This window comes from Oncorhynchus masou, chromosome 10 (assembly GCF_036934945.1).
Source record: "Oncorhynchus masou masou isolate Uvic2021 chromosome 10, UVic_Omas_1.1, whole genome shotgun sequence".
NCBI classification, from domain to species: Eukaryota; Metazoa; Chordata; class Actinopteri; order Salmoniformes; family Salmonidae; genus Oncorhynchus; species Oncorhynchus masou.
In genome coordinates, this window is record NC_088221.1 from 41,470,422 (window position 1) to 41,492,369 (window position 21,948).

Sequence of the window (21,948 nt, forward strand, 5' to 3'; positions counted from 1 at the left end):
GCCCTGCATTAAAGACAAAAATTGTCTAAAGAAAATTGTGATAAATAAAAAAGTATACCACTTTCATTTAAGGACAAAAAATGTACAGCTGTGCCATGTAAATTGCAAAATAGTTGGGAAGATATTTTCGATGTACCGATTCCATGGCACATGGTTCATGTATGAACTGATACACCAAACAACACTTGATTCAAAACTTTGAGTTTTTCTATTTAAATTATTATACACAATTCTTGCAACCAATAGAATGTTATATATATATGGGGATACAACCATCCCAGCTCTGCAGATTTTGCTATGCTGCGAAGAGACAGAATCATTAGATCATTTGTTTTGGTACTGTCCATATGTAGGTTGTTTTTGGTTTGAAGAATGGCTGAAGAACTGCAACGTTTACCTGGAGCTAACTGCAAATAGCACTGCTATGCACAGTACCATTCAAAGGTTTGGATACACCTACTTATTCCATGAGTTTTCTTTATTTTTACTATTTTCTAGAATATAGAATAATAGTGAAGACATCACAACTATGAAATAACTCATATGGAATCATGTAGTAACTTAAAAAGTGTTAAACAAATCAAAATATATGTTATATTTGAGATTTTCAAAGTAGCCACCCTTTGCCTTGATGACAGTTTTGCACACTCTTGGCATTTTCTCAACAAGCTTCATAAGGTAGTCACCTGGAATGCATTTCAATTAACAGGTTTGCCTTGTTAAAGGTTCATTTGTGAAATGTCTTTCCTTCTTAATATGTTTGAGCCAATCAGTTGTGTTGTGGGAATGTAGTGGTGGTATACAGAAGATAGCCCTATTTGGTAAAAGACCAAGGCCATATTATGGCAAGAACAGCTCAAATAAGGAAAGAGAAACGACAGTCCATCATTACTTAAAGACATAAAGGTCAGTCAATCCGGATGAATTCAAGAACTTTTGAAGTTTCTTCACGTAAAGTCACAAAAACCATCAAGCGCTATGATGAAACTGGCTCTAATATTTACTTACTTACTTTTTACAAAATTCTGCATTGTTGGTTAAGCCCTTTCAGGGCTAAGGGCAGTATCCTGAATTTCCGGATGACTGGCGTGCCCAAAGTAAACTGCCTGTTACTCAGGCCCAGAAACTAGGATATGCATATAATTGTTAGCATTGGATAGGAAACACTCTGAAGTTTCTAAAACTGTTAAAATTGTCTGTGAGTATAACAGAACTGATATGGCAGGCAAAAACCAGAGGAAAATCTATCCGGAATTGTATTTCTTTGAGGTCACAGGCCGTTTCAATGCTAACCTATGGGATATACTCTAAAATAGGCTCCAGATCGCGCGTTCCAGCTTCACCGGATGTTGTCGATTTTAATCCCGCTAGCGGGATCTGAGCCCTTAGAGGAATATATTAAGGGCTTGTAAGTAAGCATTTAACGGTAAGGTCTATCTATACCTGTTGAATTCAGAGGATGTGACAAATAAAATTTGATTTGATTTGAAACGGGTTCCCAGAGGAACACAATGGTGTCTGACCTCATGGCACATATTTCTAGCCAGTCTCTCTCTCAAGGAGAAAGGACCCACTCTGTAAGTATCTGTAGAATCAATATAGATGTTGTTTACTGTAAGTGAAGTATGGAGAGAAAAAGAACATGATAAATTGTATCTGTGCTATTTCAGTGCCTACACATGCAATCACAAACACACTTGATTGATATAATCTTATCCGTCACCTGTCCTCCAACTGAAACCCATGAAAGAGATCAGAAGGATATTTAGGCTACTTGTAATGGCATGAAGGAAGCCTTAAATCCATCGCTTCAGCCTCATATCTGTTAATTTCACCTAAAAGTGTCAACATAATGACGTCACAATATCCGGCACCTCTCCGTTTTGTTCCGGAACCTATTTGGCCAGATCCGGTACCTCTTGTGGCATGAAAAATAATTGTCACTTTTTGCAATGTAAAAAATATTATAAAAGCGATCAAAGTTAATTCAAGTTGCCTCTTTGTTCATTATCCTGCCCCCACAAAAAATATACATTATATGAAAAAGTTGATTTTCAGCCTAATTTTTAAATATTTGATTTGGGTTGGGCCGGCTTGGGTTTATGATTTGCGCACCATTGTAACCTATGTTTGAGACCAACGCGTGGCCGTGGCTGTGTGAGAAGTGTGCCAGTATGTCTCACAGAACTAGAATGAGTTTCCCTTTCTATGATCTATCTCCTTCTCTGCTCTGAAAGACACGAGCCTCCAACTCTCATCTCTCCAGCTTTGCACATAATGTATTTCCTTATAGAATCGCGTAAAGGAGGAAGTGCAGCACCCCTGATAAATGTAAATACACTTACCAAAGTTATATAATTACTGCTGTCTGTTCAGGAATAAATGAAATAATTCAGAATAATCTACTTCACCATGAGAAGGCCTATAATTCAGCCACAGAGTCTCAAGATTTTAAAAATAGCCTAGCTGTGGATTGTAGCCCAACAGTGGCAACCCCGTCATTCAGGGCAGGTGGGGCAGAGCCTGTTTATCTATTGTGTGCCTTTTTTTGCATGTTATTTAGCCATTAATACGTGTTACCTATCAGTTTGCAAACAATGTAAAACCCCCAAAATCATTCAGTTAATAAAGCTGCATACAAACATGGTTGCTTTCTTGAGTAAGACAGCTCCAAAATGTAGGTTTTTCAGCCTAGCTCAGTGCTGTCTATGGTGGTGGCAGCCAGTGGAAAATACAGAGAATTGTGGTTGATAATGTTCTCTACTTGCGCCGTGATTGGCTCAGCTAATGGGGACATTACATCACTACAAAATCTATGGGGAGAGCTCAAAAATTCAAGCCCCTTGGGTGCTGCCATATAATTACTGTACATTAGAGGTGCCCATTCAAGAAGGCTCAAGGTCATTGGCCACAGATAAAATGACATCAAATCATGTTATATCTACAGTAGCTTTGATTGAACTGATCATATCAACATCATACTTTCAATATGTTAGCTAGCAAGCTAGACAAGCAGTCATCATGATGAATCATGTTGACAATTACTGGCAAATAATTCTCAATCCTTGTGATATGAGGAGAAATTATAGTTAAAACATATCTGTGCTCATCGGCAATTGGACATAAACATTACACTACTAAGTTGGAAATCGCAAATCCAACGATGAGTGATTTGGAAGGAATCAGTGGCTAACTGCAAGCGTTGCAAAGCAATCACTAACCTGCTATTCAGTAGAGTGGGTTGTGGTCCAAGTCTGGGTTTCAGGGTCTCTTTTCCAAGCTTAAAAGGAAAAACATGCACATGTCATTGGACAGATAAGGTTGAATACATTGGCCATGCTGTCAATCCAGCATGACTCCTGCCGTGTTCAAAACAACCGGAAACTAGGAACTGGGAAATCTCAGACTTCAGAGAGTTAAAGACAACTGGGAACTCAGAAAAAAAAGCTCAGACTGGTAAAATACGTTTTAAATGGTCATCCATTTTTTTTTTTGCCTCATCAAGATTTACATGCTAAAATTGCCACTGTAGCCCAATAGTAAGGAATAGCCTATAGTGGGGAACACGAGGCAAATCTGTCAGTGAAAAAACAGCATGCAGACAAAACAGCCCTTTTAGCAATATTTCAAATATGTTTTATTTAACCTTTATTTAACTAGGCAAGTCAGTTAAGAACAAATTCTTATTTAAAATTACGTCTTTCCCCGGCCAAACCATCCCCTAACTCAGACGACACTGAGCCAAATGTGCGCCGCCGTATGGGACTCCCAATCCCGGCCGTTGGTGATGCAGCCCAGGATCGAACCAGGGTCTGTAGTAACGCCTCTAGCACTGAGATGCAGTGCCTTAGACCGCTGAGCCTCAATTGAGGGAAAACACGGGTTGGAAAGCAAATGGCTCCTGCTGAAAAGAGAAGACTATGCTAGGCTACCAACATATTTGATCAACTTTCAAATATTGTTTTAGAAAAATATATATGTGTGAGCACCGTGTCATTGGGTGAGCCAGGCTATTGAATTTAAGACAAGGTCGTTTTTATTGATCTCAGATTCTAGTTTTCTCAGTGTCAAAGTAGCCTGCCATTTCGATCATTTATTTGTGCGGTATTAAAAAAGATTCTGCCAACGTCATGTGTCATGTAAAATTATGTACAATTGCATGAATAGTGTTTATAAAAGGCCATATTTTTCTGGGATCCTAGGATACAATTTTTTTCCGCCATGTGTGCAACTTCTGTAAGTGCCTCTCCTCTACTGCTCTATGGCACATTTTTCTCATGCGTTCGTGCTCACTTTTTGTTCCGGCACCTCGATTTACAAATGAAGCACTGCTGTACCACACCGCAACTTCTCCACACTCAATTATGCATTTTTTTTGCCCTAGTTTGTATACCTCTATTTTTCCATGATCAATGTACTTTGAGTCTCACATCTGATTAACTTTCTCACTTTCATTTTGTTAACATGTGATGCATTATAGAATAATTCATAAATGTACTGATCAGTGACCCATAGAAATACAATGAATTAGGCTAGCGACTGTAATTAGCTCGAATTAATAAATGTAGTGATCAGTGACCCATACAAATACAATGAATTAGTCTTGTGACTGTAATTGCCACTAATCAAGTTTCATGGTCAATAAAATAATTACAAAAGCTATGTTGATGTTAAAATCGAAATGTGCTACTCAGAGACGCCACCTTAGAATTTAGACAGAGGTACCTCTTCAAACCATTGCTTGAAACCAGTCTGGGGGAGACTCGACATAACGGAACAGTCCACTTTCTCAAAAAAGGTGCGTTCCTAAAAATAATCATCAGATTTCTACATTTTGTAGACAAAATATGTTTCTGTGAAACATATTTAAAAATGTTAATTTAGACCAAATTTGAATAGCAGTCATTATTTAATGCAGAGAGTAAAATCGGATGATTCTTATTTGTAACCAACATAAGGGTCCACCCCTATGAGACCGTTCTATTTTTAGTATCAGCTGTTGCAATAAAAATTTGCTACATAGCGGACTGCGTCGCATCGCGGATATGACAGGCGCATTCTCGTCACAAGATGATGGCAATGTTCTGAGGTAACGGATAGAAAGAGGGATGTGGAATATTTGTACGTGAAGTGCTGTAGTCTACTTCCACGACAACGGGTTTCATATTGGTAAGTTATTTGCTGAAATGGTCGTCGTTGGCCAGGCAGCTACACATAGCTACTGTAGGTTGTTTAAACATTCTTAGTAAGTCTTTTTCATGTCAGTTTTTTACTCTGCTTTTGTAAATATTTAAATTGTGGAGTTGGTTTCTGCAACGTAAACTGGAGTACATTTTTTTGTAACATTGTGGGGCCTCTGTTGGATTCGAGAAATGGACGCCAATATTAAATTTGCGGAAATTGCTTGATGCAGCAAACTTCTCTAAAAGATTTTCACATTCAAGAAGCAACAAAAAACCTTTATCCATGCGCGGCAACTCGTTTCTTATACACACAGAACCCCGACTTCAAAACAACAGAAATAATGTTGTGACGTTTTATGTCAGTGGTGAAGTGAACAGTAGTATAATCTACTTTTCATAAAAAAATATAATAACTTGATAAAACATCGCAAGATCAAACTTAATTGATACATGTATCTGCTTTGTTACAATGTTTATACCTCAGACTGTATTTCAACCAGGCATGTTATGAATAGATGCATTATAACCATTGCAGAATTTCTTCAGGCACCACATCATAGGATGAGGTCACCCACCATTGAGCAGCCTTCAATAGGGCTACACATAGTCTATAGGGCTACACATATTCAATAGGGCTACACATAGTCTATAGGGCTACACATATTCAATAGGGCTACACATAGTCTATAGGGCTACACATAGTCTATAGGGCTACACATAGTCTATAGGGCTACACATAGTCTATAGGGCTACACATATTCAATAGGGCTACACATAGTCTATAGGGCTACACATAGTCTATAGGGCTACACATAGTCTATAGGGCTACACATATTCTATAGGGCTACACATAGTCAATAGGGCTACACATAGTCTATAGGGCTACACATATTCAATAGGGCTACACATAGTCTATAGGGCTACACATAGTCTATAGGGCTACACATATTCAATAAGGCTACACATAGTCTATAGGGCTACACATAGTCTATGGGGCTACACATGTCTATGGGGCTTTTTCACATGGTCTATGGGGCTTTTTTTCACATGGTCTATTTTTCACATGGGCTACTTATTCACATGGTGGTGGAGGCTTTTCACATGGTGGTATAGGCTTTTTCACATGGTGGTGGAGTTTTCTACATGGTGGTGGAGGCTTTTCACATATGGTAGGGCTTTTTCACATAGTGGTGGGGCTCTTCACATGGTGGTGGAGGCTTTTCACATGGTGGTGGAGGCTTTTCACATATTCAATAGGGCTACACATAGTCTGGATTTTTCACATGGTGGTGGAGGCTACACATATTCAATAAGGTGGATTTTCACATGGTGGTATAGGCTTTTTCACATGGTGGTGGAGGCTTTTCACATGGTGGTGGAGGCTTTTTCACATGGTGGTGGAGGCTTTTTCACATGGTGGTGGAGGCTTTTTCACATGGTGGTGGAGGCTTTTCACATGGTGGTGCAGGCTTTTTCACATGGTGGTGGAGGATTTTCACATGGTGGTGGAGGCTTTTCACATGGTGGTGGAGGCTTTTTCACATGGTGGTGGAGGCTCTTCACATGGTGGTGGAGGCTTTTCACATGGTGGTGGAGGCTTTTCACATGGTGGTGGAGGCTTTTCACATGGTGGTGGAGGCTTTTTCACATGGTGGTGGAGGCTTTTTCACATGGTGGTGGAGGCTTTTCACATGGTGGTGCAGGCTTTTTCACATGGTGGTGGAGGCTTTTCACATGGTGGTGGAGGCTTTACCCTGATGAAGACAGTTTGGCTGTCAAAACGTTGGCAATTACATTTTTGAATCTTAGCTCCTAGAGTGTGCGGCTCTCTTTTATTTTCAAGGCTTTTCATTTGTCAGTCGATCAGAGAAGTTAAAATGCTACTGAAGGTACTGTATGTTTAATTTAAACTTGATCAAAGCAGCTTGAACTCTTGTTTTGTTTTAGAGAAACAAGTTGGGCAGTGTCAACCAAATGACTCTAACAAGGCGTTACTCTATGAAATGTGACATGGATCTATACTCTGCAGTACATTAGATGTTCCTATAAAGTCCACTGACAGCCAGGTGAGGTTGATTCACTGAAGAGGCATCTCAAAAGTAACATAACATTATCTTTACCAAGTCATGTACAGTCAGTCTTTTAGTGGCAAAATATGTAATGCATGAGTTCTGATCAGATTATAGAATGAGAGACGTTCAGAGCACATTGAGCACACAGCTGTCCATTATGTGATTGTGTATACTGTCATCACAGATGCTGAAGACCCAGAATCTAGTGATCTCATTTGTACCCAGAATCTAGTGACCTCATTTATACCCAGAATCTAGTGACCTTATTTGTATCCAGAATCTAGTGACCTTATTTGTACCCAGAATCTAGTGACCTCATATATACCCAGAATCTAGTGACTTCATATATACCCAGAATCTAGTGATCTCATTTGTATCCAGAATCTAGTGACTTCATGTGTACAGTCAACAGGACTTTAGTTGGCACACTCGCTGGCCATTTACCAGTGATGATAAGGACATGCTCTTTACTGGCAGTACTCCCTTAGTCATTGGTCATCAGTCAGCGCTCACGTGAGGATCTTAGATGAGTGAGACAGATCAGAGCTGGACCGGTGGTATAAAATTGGTATGTATTGGGTGGTAAACGGTCAGTAGTAGTTTAATTGATTGATGAGGTGGTACAGTATGTTTTGGGTATGCAGGTTGTTCCTCTAGCTAGCTGTTCCCTTGTGAGGGAGGGAAGTTGTTCTAGCTAGCTGTTCCCTTGTGAGGGAGGGAAGTTGTTCTAGCTAGCTGTTCCCTTGTGAGGGAGGGAAGTTGTTCCTCTAGCTATCTGTTCCCATGTGAGGGAGGGAGGTTGTTCCTCTAGCTAGCTGTTCCCTTGTGAGGGAGGCAGGTTGTTCCTCTAGCTTGCTGTTCCCTTGTGAGGGAGGGAAGTTGTTCTAGCTAGCTGTTCCCTTGTGAGGTAGGCAGGTTGTTCCTCTAGCTAGCTGTTCCCTTGTGAGGGAGGCAGGTTGTTCCTCTAGCTAGCTGTTCCCTTGTGAGGGAGGCAGGTTGTTCCTCTAGCTAGCTGTTCCCTTGTGAGGGAGGCAGGTCGTTCCTCTAGCTAGCTGTTCCCTTGTGAGGGAGGCAGGTTGTTCCTCTAGCTTGCTGTTCCCTTGTGAGGGAGGCAGGTTGTTCCTCTAGCTTGCTGTTCCCTTGTGAGGGAGGGAAGTTGTTCTAGCTAGCTGTTCCCTTGTGAGAGAGGCAGGTTGTTCCTCTAGCTAGCTGTTCCCTTGTGAGGGAGGGATGTTGTTCCTCTAGCTAGCTGTTCCCTTGTGAGGGAGGGAAGTTGTTCCTCTAGCTAGCTGTTCCCTTGTGAGGGAGCGAGGTTGTTCCTCTAGCTAGCTGTTCCCATGTGACTGAGTGATGTTGTTCCTCTAGCTAGCTGTTCCCTTGTGAGGGAGGCAGGTTGTTCCTCTAGTTTCTGTTCCCTTGTGGGGCGAGGCAGGAATATCTTCCAGTACATCCTTCTCCAAGGGTCTGTCTGGGCCTCTTGAGGCAGGAAGGTCGGTCTGGGCTGCTTGAGGCAGAAAGGTCTGTCTGGGTTGCTTGAGGCAGGAAGGTCTGTCTGGGCCGCTTGAGGCAGGAAGGTCTGTCTGGGCTGCTTGAGGCAGGAAGGTCTGTCTGGGCCGCTTGAGGCAGGAAGGTCTGTCTGGGCTGCTTGAGGCAGGAAGGTCTGTATGGGCCGCTTGAGGCAGGAAGGTCTGTCTGGGCCGCTTGAGGCAGGAAGGTCTGTCTGGGCTGCTTGAGGCAGGAAGGTCTGTCTGGGCCGCTTGAGGAAGGAAACCACTTTCCTTCCCTTTATTGTGTGGAGCAGGAAGGGGCGGGCTGCCTTCACCAGCTGACTGCTGTGGAGCAGGAAGGGGCGGGCTGCCTTCACCAGCTGACTGCTGTTTCCTGCGACCCAGTGCCATGGTCTCTACCCACTGCCTGGGCTGAGTCTGGGCTGTTCTCTACCCACTGCCTGGGCTGAGTCTGGGCTGTTCTCTACCCACTGCCTGGGCTGAGTCTGGGCTGTCCTCTACCCACTGCCTGGGCTGAGTCTGGGCTGTTCTCTACCCACTGCCTGGGCTGAGTCTGGGCTGTCCTCTACCCACTGCCTGGGCTGTTCTCTACCCACTGCCTGGGCTGAGTCTGGGCTGTCCTCTACCCACTGCTTGGGCTGAGTCTGGGCTGTTCTCTACCCACTGCTTGGGCTGAGTCTGGGCTGTTCTCTACCCACTGCCTGGGCTGAGTCTGGGCTGTCCTCTACCCACTGCCTGGGCTGAGCCTGGGCTGTCCTTTACCCACTGCCTGGGCTGAGCTTGGGGCTGTCCTCTACCTACTGTCTGGCCTGAGCCTGGGCTGTCCTCTACCCACTGTCTGGGCTGAGCCTGGGCTGTACCCACTGTCCGGGCTGAGCCTGGGCTGTACCCACTGTCCGGGCTGAGCCTGGGCTGTACCCACTGTCCGGGCTGAGCCTGGGCTGTACCCACTGTCTGGGCTGAGCCTGGGCTGTACCCACTGTCTGGGCTGTTCTCTACCCACTCGCTGTATGCACGGTGCAGAGAACCAGGACAGAATCACGGAATCCAGACATTAATTAAGGGAATTCAACAATATTAAAACATGTATTGAACTTAGTAGGAAATCAACTAAATCTATTGAACTTATTAGAAAATATATTTGTGAATTAAGACAGTAACAAAATGCATCAGGGATTCTTATTTTCCTGAAACTTTATGAAACAGCACAAGAATGCCCATGTCTGTGTGTGCACGCTTATGTCTACACTTGTCAGAGTCGTGTATATAGGTGGCAGGGAAGTCAGGCGTAGGAGAATCAAACGGAGTGTAATGGAGTATTTAATAACAAATAAACTAAACACTCCAAACACAAAATGTAACAAATAAACAAAATGGGTACAAAGACCCGTCGCGCACCAATACAACACAACACTGAATAACAAACAATCTATGACAAAAACATGATGAGAAAACAGAGGGTTAAATACACAACAGGTAATGAATGGGATTGAAACCAGTGTAGGAAGACAAGACAAAACCAATGGAAAATGAAAAATGGATCAATGATGGCTAGAAGACCGGTGACGTTGACCGCTGAGCACCGCCCGAACAAGGAGAGGCTTCGACTTCGGCAGAAGTCCTGACAGCACTGTGTAGCCGTTAGCGATAATGCTAATGATAACCTTCTGGAAGCGATGGAGAAGCTTTCCCACAAACCTTCTCAATTAAATGTTAAATACAACATAGCCTATGCCTACCAGAATGGTACAGTATCAACATTATTTTCATCAATCTAGTAGCTATTTGTTTTGCAAACTCTGCAATCACGTGAGCGCTATAGCAATGCCTAATAAAATACTGATCTCTTCCTGGTGTGCACTTTCATTACAGGCTAACTACACACCAAAATTGACATTTCTTCATTTTTTTCTAGAACTAAAAAATGGCCTCCTGATGTGGTTTTAACATAGTTGTGTTCTTGGAACATCCAATTCTGCTCTTTTTCTATTAAAAAAAGTGTGACGTTGAGAGTGAAAACCTGAAAAAACAGGAGAAAACAGAAACATAGAGAAGAAAATGGAAAACTGACTTTGGGGAAACAAATAACTGGAATCAGGCAAAAAAAAATCTGAATTATTTTAAAGGGTCAGATCTGTGTCACACATCCTGGGCAGTGACCTTGCCATGTGACCTACAGTTGAAGTTGGAGGTTTACATACACTTAGGTTGGAATCATTAAAACTCGTTTCTCAACCACTCCACAAAATTCTTGTTAACAAACTAGAGTTTTGGCAAGTCGGTTAGGACATCTACTTTGTGCAATACATTTTGTGCAGTCATTTTTCCAACAATTGTTTACAGACAGATTATTTCACATAATTCACTGTATCACAATTCCAGTGGGTCAGAAGTTCACATACACTAAGTTGACTGTGCCTTTAAACAGCTTGGAAAATTCCAGAAAATTATGTCATGGCTTTAGAAGCTTCTGATAGGCTAAGTTACATAATTTGATTAATTTTGTGTTTCAAGGCCTACCTTCAAACTCAGTGCCTCTTTGCTTGACATCATGGTAAAATCAAAAGAAATCAGCCAAGACCTCCACAAGTCTGGTTCATCCTTGGGAGCAATTTCCAACGCCTGAAGGTACCACGTTCATCTGTACAAACAATAGTACGCAAGTATAAACACCATGGGCCACGCAACCGTCATACTGCTCAGGACGGAGACGCGTTTTGTCTACTAGAGATGAACGTACTTTGGTGTGAAAAGTGCAAATCAATCCCAGAACAACAGCAAACAACCTTGTGAGATGCTGGAGGAAACAGGTACAAAAGTATCTATATCCACAGTAAAACGAGTCCTATATCGACATAACCTGAAAGGCCGCTCAGCAAGGAAGAAGCCACTGCTCCAAAACCGCCATACAAAGACAGACTATGGTTTGCAACTGCACATGGGGGCAAAGATCATACTTTTTGGAGAAATGTCCTCTGGTCTGATGAAACAAAAATAGAACTGTTTGGCGATAATGACCATTGTTATGTTTGGAGGAAAAAGGGGGAGACTTGCAAGCCAAAGAACACCATCACAACTGTGAGGCACGGGGATGGCAGCATCATGTTGTGGGGGTGCTTTGCTGCAGGAGGGACTGGTGCACTTCACAAAATAGATGACATCATGAGGGAGGATAATTATGTGATATATTGAAGCAGCATCTCAAGACATCAGTCAGGAAGTTAAAGCTTGGTCGCAAATGTGTCTTCCAAATGGACAATGATACCAAGCAAACTTCAAAAGTTGTGGCAAAATAGTTTTAAGGACAACAAAGTCAAGGTATTGGAGTGGCCATCGCAAAGCCCTGACCTCAATCCTATAGAAAACTTGTGGGCAGAAATGAAAAAGCATGTGCGAGCAAGGAGGCCTACAAACCTGACTCAGTTCCACCAGCTCTGTCAGGAGGAATGGGCCAACATTCACCCAACTTATTGTGGGAAGCTTGTGGAAGGCTACCTGAAACGTTTGACCCATGTTAAACAATTTAAAGGCAATGCTACCAAATACTAATTGAGTGTATGTAAACTTCTGACCCACTGGGAACGTGATGAAACGTCATTCTCTGTACTATTGTTCAGACATTTCACATTCTTAAAATAAAGTGGTGATCCTAACTGACCTAAAACAGGGATTTTTTACTAGGATTAAATGTCAGGAATTGTGAGAAACTGAGTTTTTAAAAGTATTTTGCTAAGGTGTATGTAAACTTCCGACTTCAACTGTATCTATGCCATGTCCTTTCCACACATGCTGTCCTCTACCCACATTTTCTACCCATAGCCTGTCCTCTACCCACAGCCTGTCCTCTACCCACAGCAAATACCCACAGCTTGTCCTCTACACACAGCCTGTCCTCTACCCATAGCCTGTCCTCTACCCACAGCCTGTCCTTTTCCCACAGCCTGTCCTTTTCCCACAGCCTGTCCTCTACCCACAGCCTGTCCTCTACCCACAGCCTGTCCTCTACCCACAGCCTGTCCTCTACCCACAGCATCTACACACAGCCTGTCCTCTACCCACAGCCTGTCTTCTACCCACAGCCTGTCCTCTACCCACAGCCTGTCCTCTACCCACAGCCTGTCCTCTACCCACATGTTCTACCCATAGCCTGTCCTCTACCCACAGCATCTACATACAGCCTGTCCTCTACCCACAGCCTGTCCTCTACCCACAGCCTGCCCTCTACCCACAACCTGTCTTCTACCCAGAGCCTGTCCTCTACCCACAGCCTGTCCTCTACCCACAACCTGTCTTCTACCTACAGCCGGTCCTCTACCCACAGCCTGTCCTCTTCCCACAGCCTGTCCTCTACCCACAGCCTGTCCTCTACCCACAGCCTGCCCTCTACCCACAGCCTGTCCTCTACCCACAGCCTGCCCTCTACCCACAGCCTGCCCTCTACCCACAGCCTGCCCTTCCCACAGCCTGTCCTCTACCCACAGACTGTCCTCTACCCACAGCCTGTCCTCTACCCACTATCTTAGTGGCTTTACATGTCTTGTGAAAGCTGTTGCCTTTCGCCATTACGGCATAAGGTTAATGAAATAATGCCCCCACACACAAGACAACAGAGCACTTACCTGCTGTAATGTCCATATTTATCAAGGACCAGGTCCTTACTAAGTCACAGTAGAAAACAGCAATTTAAAGAAAGTGTGGGAGGGAAAATGTTGTCAAGCGACAGAAAAATAAACAGAAATGGTCAGTGAATCTGAATCATAATTATTTTTGTGGGAAGCTGGTGAAAATGCACCACGACAGCTGCTATATAGTCTACTCTTTCAGAGAAAAGTCACGGGCAGTGCATTTCTTTCTGAAAGCCATAATTACAAAACACAGTAGTCTATATGTCTAGACTGTATTTCCCTTGCTCATAATGGTGCTGGGAGAGTGGTTGTTGCTGCACGCTATTCTGGCAGTCTCAGAAGAAGGAGAAAACAGAATAGTCTACATAGTGGGAAGGAGAGCCTCTCCATTACACCACTGGTTGGCTGGCTGTGCAAGGCACTTCTTCATACAGACAGCCAATCAGTGACCAGGGTGTTTTCTCCAGCTCAGTCAGTAGCCTAATCTCTATCTTAGGCTCTGCTGCTCCAGCTCTTTGGTTTATTTCAGTATTATGACACATGTTGCTTGCACATCACACACATCCTTTACTACAGCCTTTTCTGCAAGCCTCTCTAGTTGAGATTGACGGAGGTGTGGAGGTGTCGATAGCTAGCTGATGCTCTTTCTCTCTGAGGGGGCTGGTGTTTGATGCATGGTTCTCCGTGAAGTCTGGTCTCCCTGGCAATGAATTAGCACCAGCAGCAGCAGTCTAACACTCTTATCTTGTGCTCCTTTCTTCCTCCATCTCTCCCTCCCTGCCTGCCTGCCTCCCCCCTCCTGCCGTGTTCCAGGTGTAGCCAGCTGCCTGTCACCATGGCAACCAGCAGCGCGGTCCCTAGCGACAACCTCCCCACTTACAAGCTGGTGGTGGTGGGGGACGGAGGGGTGGGGAAGAGCGCTCTCACCATCCAGTTCTTTCAGAAGATCTTTGTGTCTGACTACGACCCCACCATCGAGGACTCCTACCTGAAACACACAGAGATAGACGGACAGTGGGCCATCCTGGACGGTAGGGAGACATCTTGTCCTCTGTCTGTCAGGGTTAGGGGGGGTGGTTGTCTCCTTTATTAATTGTGTTTCTAACTTGTTAATTAAACACATTGTAGCACAGTGCTCCCATATAGATTCACAGATTTAGATCCTGGGATTTACACCCATGATGTGCATTTGTTTTTTAGCTAGATTTTTCATAGTTGAGCAAGAAAATGAATTTCCCCAAAAACATATTGTAAAACCTGCAACATTGGTACCTCTATGTGTGTTATTGCACAGTATCTGTGTGTTATTGCACAGTATCTGTGTGTTATTACAGTGTCTGTGTGTTATTACAGTGCCTGTGTGTTATTACAGTGTCTGTGTGTTATTACACAGTGTCTGTGTGTTATTACAGTGCCTGTGTGTTATTACAGTGTCTGTGTGTTACAGTGCCTGTGTGTTATTACACAGTGTCTCTGTGTTATTACAGTGTCTGTGTGTTACAGTGTCTGTGTGTTACAGTGCCTGTGTGTTATTACACAGTGTCTCTGTGTTATTACAGTGTCTGTGTGTAATTGCACAGTGCTGAAACACTGGTACCTGTCTGTGTGTAATTGCACAGTGCTGGACACGGCAGGCCAAGAGGAGTTCAGTGCTATGAGGGAGCAGTACATGAGGACGGGGGACGGCTTCCTCATCGTGTTCTCTGTGACAGACAAGGCCAGCTTTGAACATGTGGACCGCTTCCACCAGCTCATCCTCAGGGTGAAGGACAGGTGAGACACAGCTCTTGGTATTGTTTACTCCGTGTGTAACTCTGTGTTGTCTGTTCACACTGCTATGCTTTATCTTGGCCAGGTCGCAGTTGTAAATGAGAACTTGTTCTCAACTAGCCTACCTGGTTAAATAAAGGTGTTCTCAACTAGCCTACCTGGTTAAATAAAGGTGTTCTCAACTAGCCTACCTGGTTAAATAAAGGTGTTCTCAACTAGCCTACCTGGTTAAATAAAGGTGTTCTCAACTAGCCTACCTGGTGAAATAAAGGTGTTCTCAACTAGCCTATCTGGTTAAATAAAGGTGTTCTCAACTAGCCTACCTGGTTAAATAAAGGTGTTCTCAACTAGCCTACCTGGTTAAATAAAGGTGTTCTCAACTAGCCTATCTGGTTAAATAAAGGTGTTCTCAACTAGCCTACCTGGTTAAATAAAGGTGTTCTCAACTAGCCTACCTGGTTAAATAAATGTGTTCTCAACTAGCCTACCTGGTTAAATAAAGGTGTTCTCAACTAGCCTACCTGGTTAAATAAATGTGTTCTCAACCAGCCTACCTGGTTAAATAAATGTGTTCTCAACTAGCCTACCTGGTGAAATAAAGGTGTTCTCAACTAGCCTACCTGGTGAAATAAAGGTGAAATAAAACAAGTATGATGCATGCCTTATGGACCAGACACATACTGCTGCTGGTGCTCGGAGTGCCTCCGACTGGGTTGTCTGCCGTAATGTTTTGTGTCGTCCCTCGAACTCACTGGTAAAGGGTTCATCTATACAGCAGATAGTCATTCTGTTCTCTATTGTATCTCTTGTTCACAAAAAATGACAACAAACTACTGCTTCCTCAGCCAACGTCTCCATCCCACTGGGCGCAGACGTCAGTTCAATTTCTAGTTTTTATTTAGATTTGAGTTGTTAGCTAACGTGAATTCAACAAAAAAAATATGGTTAAAAAAAATTGGTTAAAAAATGATACTAATAAAAAAAAATGTTTTTGTTGGTAATCCAATCAGTTTCCCACATTGATTCAACATCATCACATAGATTTTGGGGGTTTGAAGTGACGTGGGAACAGCGTTGACTCAACCAACTTTTGCTCAGTGGGATTCCAGTCAGATCGTCAGCTGTGTAGTGGTGTTACTGAACACGTTGTGTTAAATGAGATACATCTGTTCCTCAGTCCCTCTTTTTCATTCTCTCCTTCAGGGAGGCCTTCCCCATGGTGCTGGTGGCCAATAAGGTGGACTTGGTTCACCTGCGCAAAATCACCAGCGACCAGGGGCAGGAAATGGCTGCCAAACACAACGTGAGTACAGCTTCGACAAGAAGCATTATGGGACAGCTTGACGTCTAAATCCTATGTATTCAATGTCTGGTTTGATGTAGTACAGTGTCCAAATTGATTCATGTATTTTTGATAGGGACTCCTGGATAGTTTTTTTCTGACCAGGAAAACCGTATTTACTGAATTACCTAGTTAGTGCAAGGCAGGCTGGGAGAGAGGTTGTTGGTTGCAGGGCTGGCTGGGAGAGAGGTTGTTGGTTGCAGGGCAGGCTGGGACAGAGGTTGTTGGTGCAGGGCAGGCTGGGACAGAGGTTGTTGGTGCAGGGCAGGCTGGGACAGAGGTTGTTGGTTGCAGGGCAGGCTTGGACAGAGGTTGTTGGTTGCAGGGCAGGCTGGGACAGAGGTTGTTGGTGCAGGGCAGGCTGGGACAGAGGTTCTTGGTGCAGGGCAGGCTGGGAGAGAGGTTGTTGGTGCTGGGTCGGAAAAACTCACATTCCTTATTATGAGGGTCTGGTCGGAAAGACGTGATTACTATTTGTTGTCTATACCTTGTGGCACTAGCTAAATCAAATCAAATGTTATTTGTCACATGCGCCAAATACAACAGGTATAGTCGACCTTACCATGAAATGCTTACTTACAAGCCCTTAACCAACAATGCAGTTTTAAGAAAAATAAAAGTAAAGAAAATATTTACTAAATAAACTAAAGTAAAAAAATGTAGAAGTAACAATAACGAGGCTATATACAGGGAGTACCAGTACCGACGAGTCAATGCGCAGGGGTACAGGTTAGTCGAGGTAAATGAGGTAATATGTAGGCAGGGGTAAAGTGACTATGCATAGACAATAACAGCGAGTAGCAGCAGCATAAAAAGGGGGGGTCAATGCTAATAGTCTGAGTAGCCATGTGATTAGCTGTTCAGCATTTTTATGGCTTGGGGGTAGAAGCTGTTAAGAAGCCTTTTGGAACGGGACCTGGCGCTCCGGTACCGCTTGCTGTACTGTGCCGAACACACTACACTCTGTAGCGCCTTGCGGTTGGAGGCCGAGCAGTTTCCATACCAGGCGGTGATGCAACCAGTCAGGATGCTCTCGATGGTGCAGCTGTAGAACTTTTTAAAACAAGAGACAATTTGATGTTTGCTTGTGTACTATGTTGTCTTTCCTGGCAATGTTGGATCAATGTGTTTTTTCTTTACAGATTACATACATTGAGACAAGTGCCAAGGATCCTCCTATGAATGTGGACAAGGCGTTCCATGGATTAGTCAGGGTTATAAGGTAGGTCAAACTTCTAGATGGATACTCACTGACTTGCAGGTTATGTTTAAGGATTATGAATCTATAGGCATGAACATATTGGATTAAATTGATGCTGGAATAAGAGAACCACCATTTTGGTTTCTCTTTGCAAACGTACATAACTATATGTTTGACATGAATGCCAGAAAAAGTAGTGTTAAAAGGATGGGCAAAAAACTGTAGCTATTTCCTGAATGAACAGATGTGTAATTTCAGAGGACTCCAGTATGTGTTGATGTTTGGTGTGGTCATATCCTGCTGGAGGGCCCACTCAACTGTTTGTCAAGCATTTAGAGGAGTAACACAGAGGCCATCTAGTCTAGCTGATTAGATAGCTTGGCCATCTGATTATAACCCTCATCTTCTCTCATCTCCATCTCTTTTTTCTCGTTTTCTCCTCCCTTTACATACCCTCCTTTCTTACTCATTGTATTCTCTCTCTCTCTCTCTCTCTCTCTCTCTCTCTCTCTCTCTCTCCCCCCCCTCTCCCCCCCCCTCTCTCTCCCTCGCTCTCTCGACCCCCCCCCTCTCTCCCACCCTCCCTTTGCAGGCAGCAGATCCCAGAGAGGAGCCTAAAGAAGAAAAAGAAGATGAAGTGGCGAGGAGAACGCTCAACGGGTTCTCACAAAGTCCACTGTGTTATCTTATGATGGTGTCACCCTTCGCGCCTCTGCGTAGCATTGTTGTTAGAGAGAACTGCAGACTGGCAGGGAGCAACAACTGGAGGAGGAAGGGGGGACTTGGGGAGCGAAGGAACTGACTGTTGACTGTTACAGTGTCATGGAAAACCTCTCTCAGTTGAGGGGGTCAACTCCAAGACATCCCCAAGTGGGGGTCTTATAGCAGGTTGCCTAGTGGTTAAGAGCGTTGGGCCAGTAACTGAAAAATCGCTGGTTCGAATCCCAGAGCCGGCAAGGTGGAAAAATCTGCCATTCTGCTCTTGAGCAAGGCAGTTAACCCCCAACAACAACTACTCCCCGGGTGCTGATGACGTAGACGTCAACTAAGGCAGTCCCCCGCACCTCTCTGATTCAGAGGGGTTGGGTTAAATGCAGAAGAAACATTTTGGTTAAATGCATTCATTTGTACAAATTAATAGATTTACCCTTTCCCTTCCCCTGATTGGTCAGAAAAAAAGGCCCTTCCGTTTGAGCTCCTTATGGACTGACTTTGAATTACAGACAGTGATGTGATGGTGCTCTCTGTGGAGGTGGACATCAAGGAATTCTCCAGTTGGGGAGATGTGAAGTTAGATGTTGTTGGGGACCCGTGATCTGACTGTCAGTCAGGTCGGGGACTTGGGACACATTATTTGAGTGTAACATTGTGGTTGTGCATTCTCCATGGTGTTGAAGATTGAATTCTGAAACGATAAGGGTATATGATTTTGAAGTATATTCTATTTGCACTAGCCACTGGCATGAAAGGATGTGGCTTTGTTTCCTGGGGTCCTGAAGAAAAGTGGGAGGATGTGGCTGTTAGTACTGGTCTGGGATCAGTCGATGGGGAATCTGGCTTGTAGGTCGAGGGGACCAGTCACTCCAAGCAACAAGACGTTCGATTTCTCTTGTCTAATAAGGAGTATTTCACAACATATGAAATGGCTTGTACTGTTAAAGCACTAAACAAAACAAAAAACAAACATTATGGCTTGTTCATCTGGTTAGAAATGGGCTCTTAAAAGAACAAAGTACCATTGCATTTTTAACAGAGTTTGAGTTTCATATCCGCATCTGTTGAAAAATGGCTAAATATGAAAGGGAAGGCATAATGGAATGTGAAAAACTGATCTTATCATATGTCAATCCCATGTAGCCGAATCTGTCTGTCTCATGTCTGTTGCACTGAACAGTTTCTATACTCTCAGCCCTGGGTCGTGTTCCGTACGTAGCAAAGCAGTTCGCAATGGAAAACAAAAATGGCCGTTTCTTATTGGACAAGTCCAAGTATTGCCTTCATGTTTAAGTCCATTTTCATTCATTTGGTGCTTAATAAACATGGCCCTGGAGTGACCCTGATGTATTTCACCGAGAGGTGCAGTACAGTGGAAGTTCCACTTCCCAGGGTATGAAGTAGCATGTTGTCTTTGGCAGTATTTTACAAAAAAAGAGAAGAAAAAAGCTTGTGTCTGAAGAAATCAATGATATCATATCAAGTATGTTTGAAACCTTTGTATTATTGATATGAATTTCTTTAGTAGTGTTTTTTAATAATTAATAATTTATTACTGTACCTGTTACCTCAACATGATTTGTTATAACTGGCTGTGTCTGACTGATGAACTAGGAGAAGACGAGGCATAACAAAAATGGCCACCGCCTTTATCTATCGTCACTTCAGGGTTTCAATAATGAATAAAGAAATACAATATTGTGAGTTAAATTATACTATCTCTGACTGTGTGTCTGTATGATGTCTTGGCTTACTTAACCTGGTGACCTCGACCTCGACCTGCATTATATAGGGAATAGCATGCCATTTGTGGCACTCAATGACTACAAATTGGTATTAGCTCATAGTGGAGGCCGGGTGTTGTAGGACATAACTAATATCAGCCAGAGGAGACACAGGTGCCTGTTAGGTGCTAAATCTCCTGCTGTGTGTGTGTGTGTGTTGTAGCACACTAATAACAATCTCTAAAATATGTATTGTGATGGGCATAACTGTCTGTTCAGCAGAAGCCTTTGATATTAATCATATTGCTGGCTCACTGGTGTCGGTAGACTTGCCTAGTTAAATAGAGGTAAAAAAACAACAGTTAAATAAAGGTTAAATAAATGTTTTATTTACTGTAAACTTTAAAAAACATATTGATCTCTCTACTCTCCATGGAATAGATATAGCCTGTAGAGCTGCAACGGATACAATTGATTGAAAATTGATGTCCTTGTCATCGTACTTGTCCATTGGACTCCACTGAATACATGACCAGGATGCACCCTGGAGACTAAGAATTTCTCTCCCTCTGATAAAATAGACCTACAGAGTGGCTGTATCTTGTACAGTTATTTCAGCGCCTCGGTGTCTGTTGAAGTGGTTTCAACGTTATGGAATGTGGAGAATCTGCAGATGGAATTATATTGTGTAGAACAGACATGCTACTCTGATTTACAGTACGCTCTATAAATCACAAAATATCATAATAATATTGTCACACACCGGATAGGTGCAGTGAAATGTTTTGTTTTACAAGGACTGCCATAGAAGTACGGCGCCCATGGAGCAAAATAGGGTTTAAGTGCCTTGCTCAAGGGCACATCGACAGACTTTCACATTGTCGACTTGTATATTCGAACCAGCGATCTTTCGGGTTACTAGCCTATGAGCTCTGGTCAAAAGTAATGCAGTACATAGGGAATAGGGTGCCATTTGGGATGCAGATTACAAGTAGCATATCACACTTCACGCCTCTCTATGTGTCATATTTTATTTTCACAGCCAATTGATATGTCACGTGCATATGAAAGTTACTAGTACAGGTTGAGGAGGGTATCTGGTATTGCTTTGAAGATGTTTTTTTCAGAGGGGCTCAGAAAAAGGAGCTGTCAAACACCAGAGGGATTATTTGATTCCAGTGGCATTTATTTTTTACCTCACCATCCCCATCTTCTTGTTTTAGTCTGCATGTCCAGACGTGGTCATGGCAACAGACACACCAGAGTTTCCCCATCTAAAACAAGACCAGTTCACTGAGGAGGAACCGAAACCAAACAAAAAACTAAAAGAAACCCTGCATTTTAAAACCTCTACGGATCGGTCCCCCCCCCCTCCCCACAGGACGGTTGAGCTAACGTGCGCTAATGTGATTAGCATGATGTAAGTAACAAGAACATGTCTCAGGATATAGACATATCTGATATGGGCAGAAATCTTACATTCTCATTAAACTAACTGCACTGTCCAATTTACAGCTATCACAGTGAACAAATACTATGCTATTTTTTTTAGAAGAGTGCACAGTTATGGACTTGAAAATGTGTCAATAAACCAATTAGGCACATTTGGGTGGACTTAATACAACATTTTGAACAGTAATGCAATGGTTCATTGGATCAATCTAAAACTTTGCACATACACCATCTAGTGGCCAAAATCTAAATTGCACCTAAACTGGGATAATACATTGTGGCCTTTCTCTTGCATTTCAAAGATGATAGAACAAAACAAAAAAAAGTTTTTTTTTTTCTTTGTATTATCTTTTACCA

General features: G+C 43.1%; 1 protein-coding gene across 1 annotated transcript; it reads left to right on the forward strand.

Moving 5' to 3' along the window:
* Positions 1-5,016: 5,016 nt before the first annotated feature.
* On the forward strand, positions 5,017-20,133 carry mrasa (muscle RAS oncogene homolog a). The gene is made up of 6 exons (XM_064976819.1): positions 5,017-5,169; positions 14,202-14,419; positions 15,008-15,161; positions 16,362-16,461; positions 17,643-17,722; positions 18,294-20,133. Exons 2-6 carry the CDS (start codon positions 14,224-14,226, stop codon positions 18,391-18,393), a joined length of 630 nt encoding a protein of 209 aa, XP_064832891.1. The 5' UTR covers positions 5,017-5,169; positions 14,202-14,223; the 3' UTR covers positions 18,394-20,133.
* Positions 20,134-21,948: the final 1,815 nt, after the last annotated feature.

Coding starts and splice junctions, on each gene's coding strand:
- mrasa (XM_064976819.1), top strand. CDS start 14,224: ATGGCAACCAGCAGCGCGGTCCCTAGCGACAACCTCCCCACTTACAAG. Junction 16,462..17,642: donor AAATGGCTGCCAAACACAAC/GTGAGTACAGCT, acceptor TTTTCTTTACAG/ATTACATACATTGAGACAAG. Junction 17,723..18,293: donor GGATTAGTCAGGGTTATAAG/GTAGGTCAAACT, acceptor CTCCCTTTGCAG/GCAGCAGATCCCAGAGAGGA.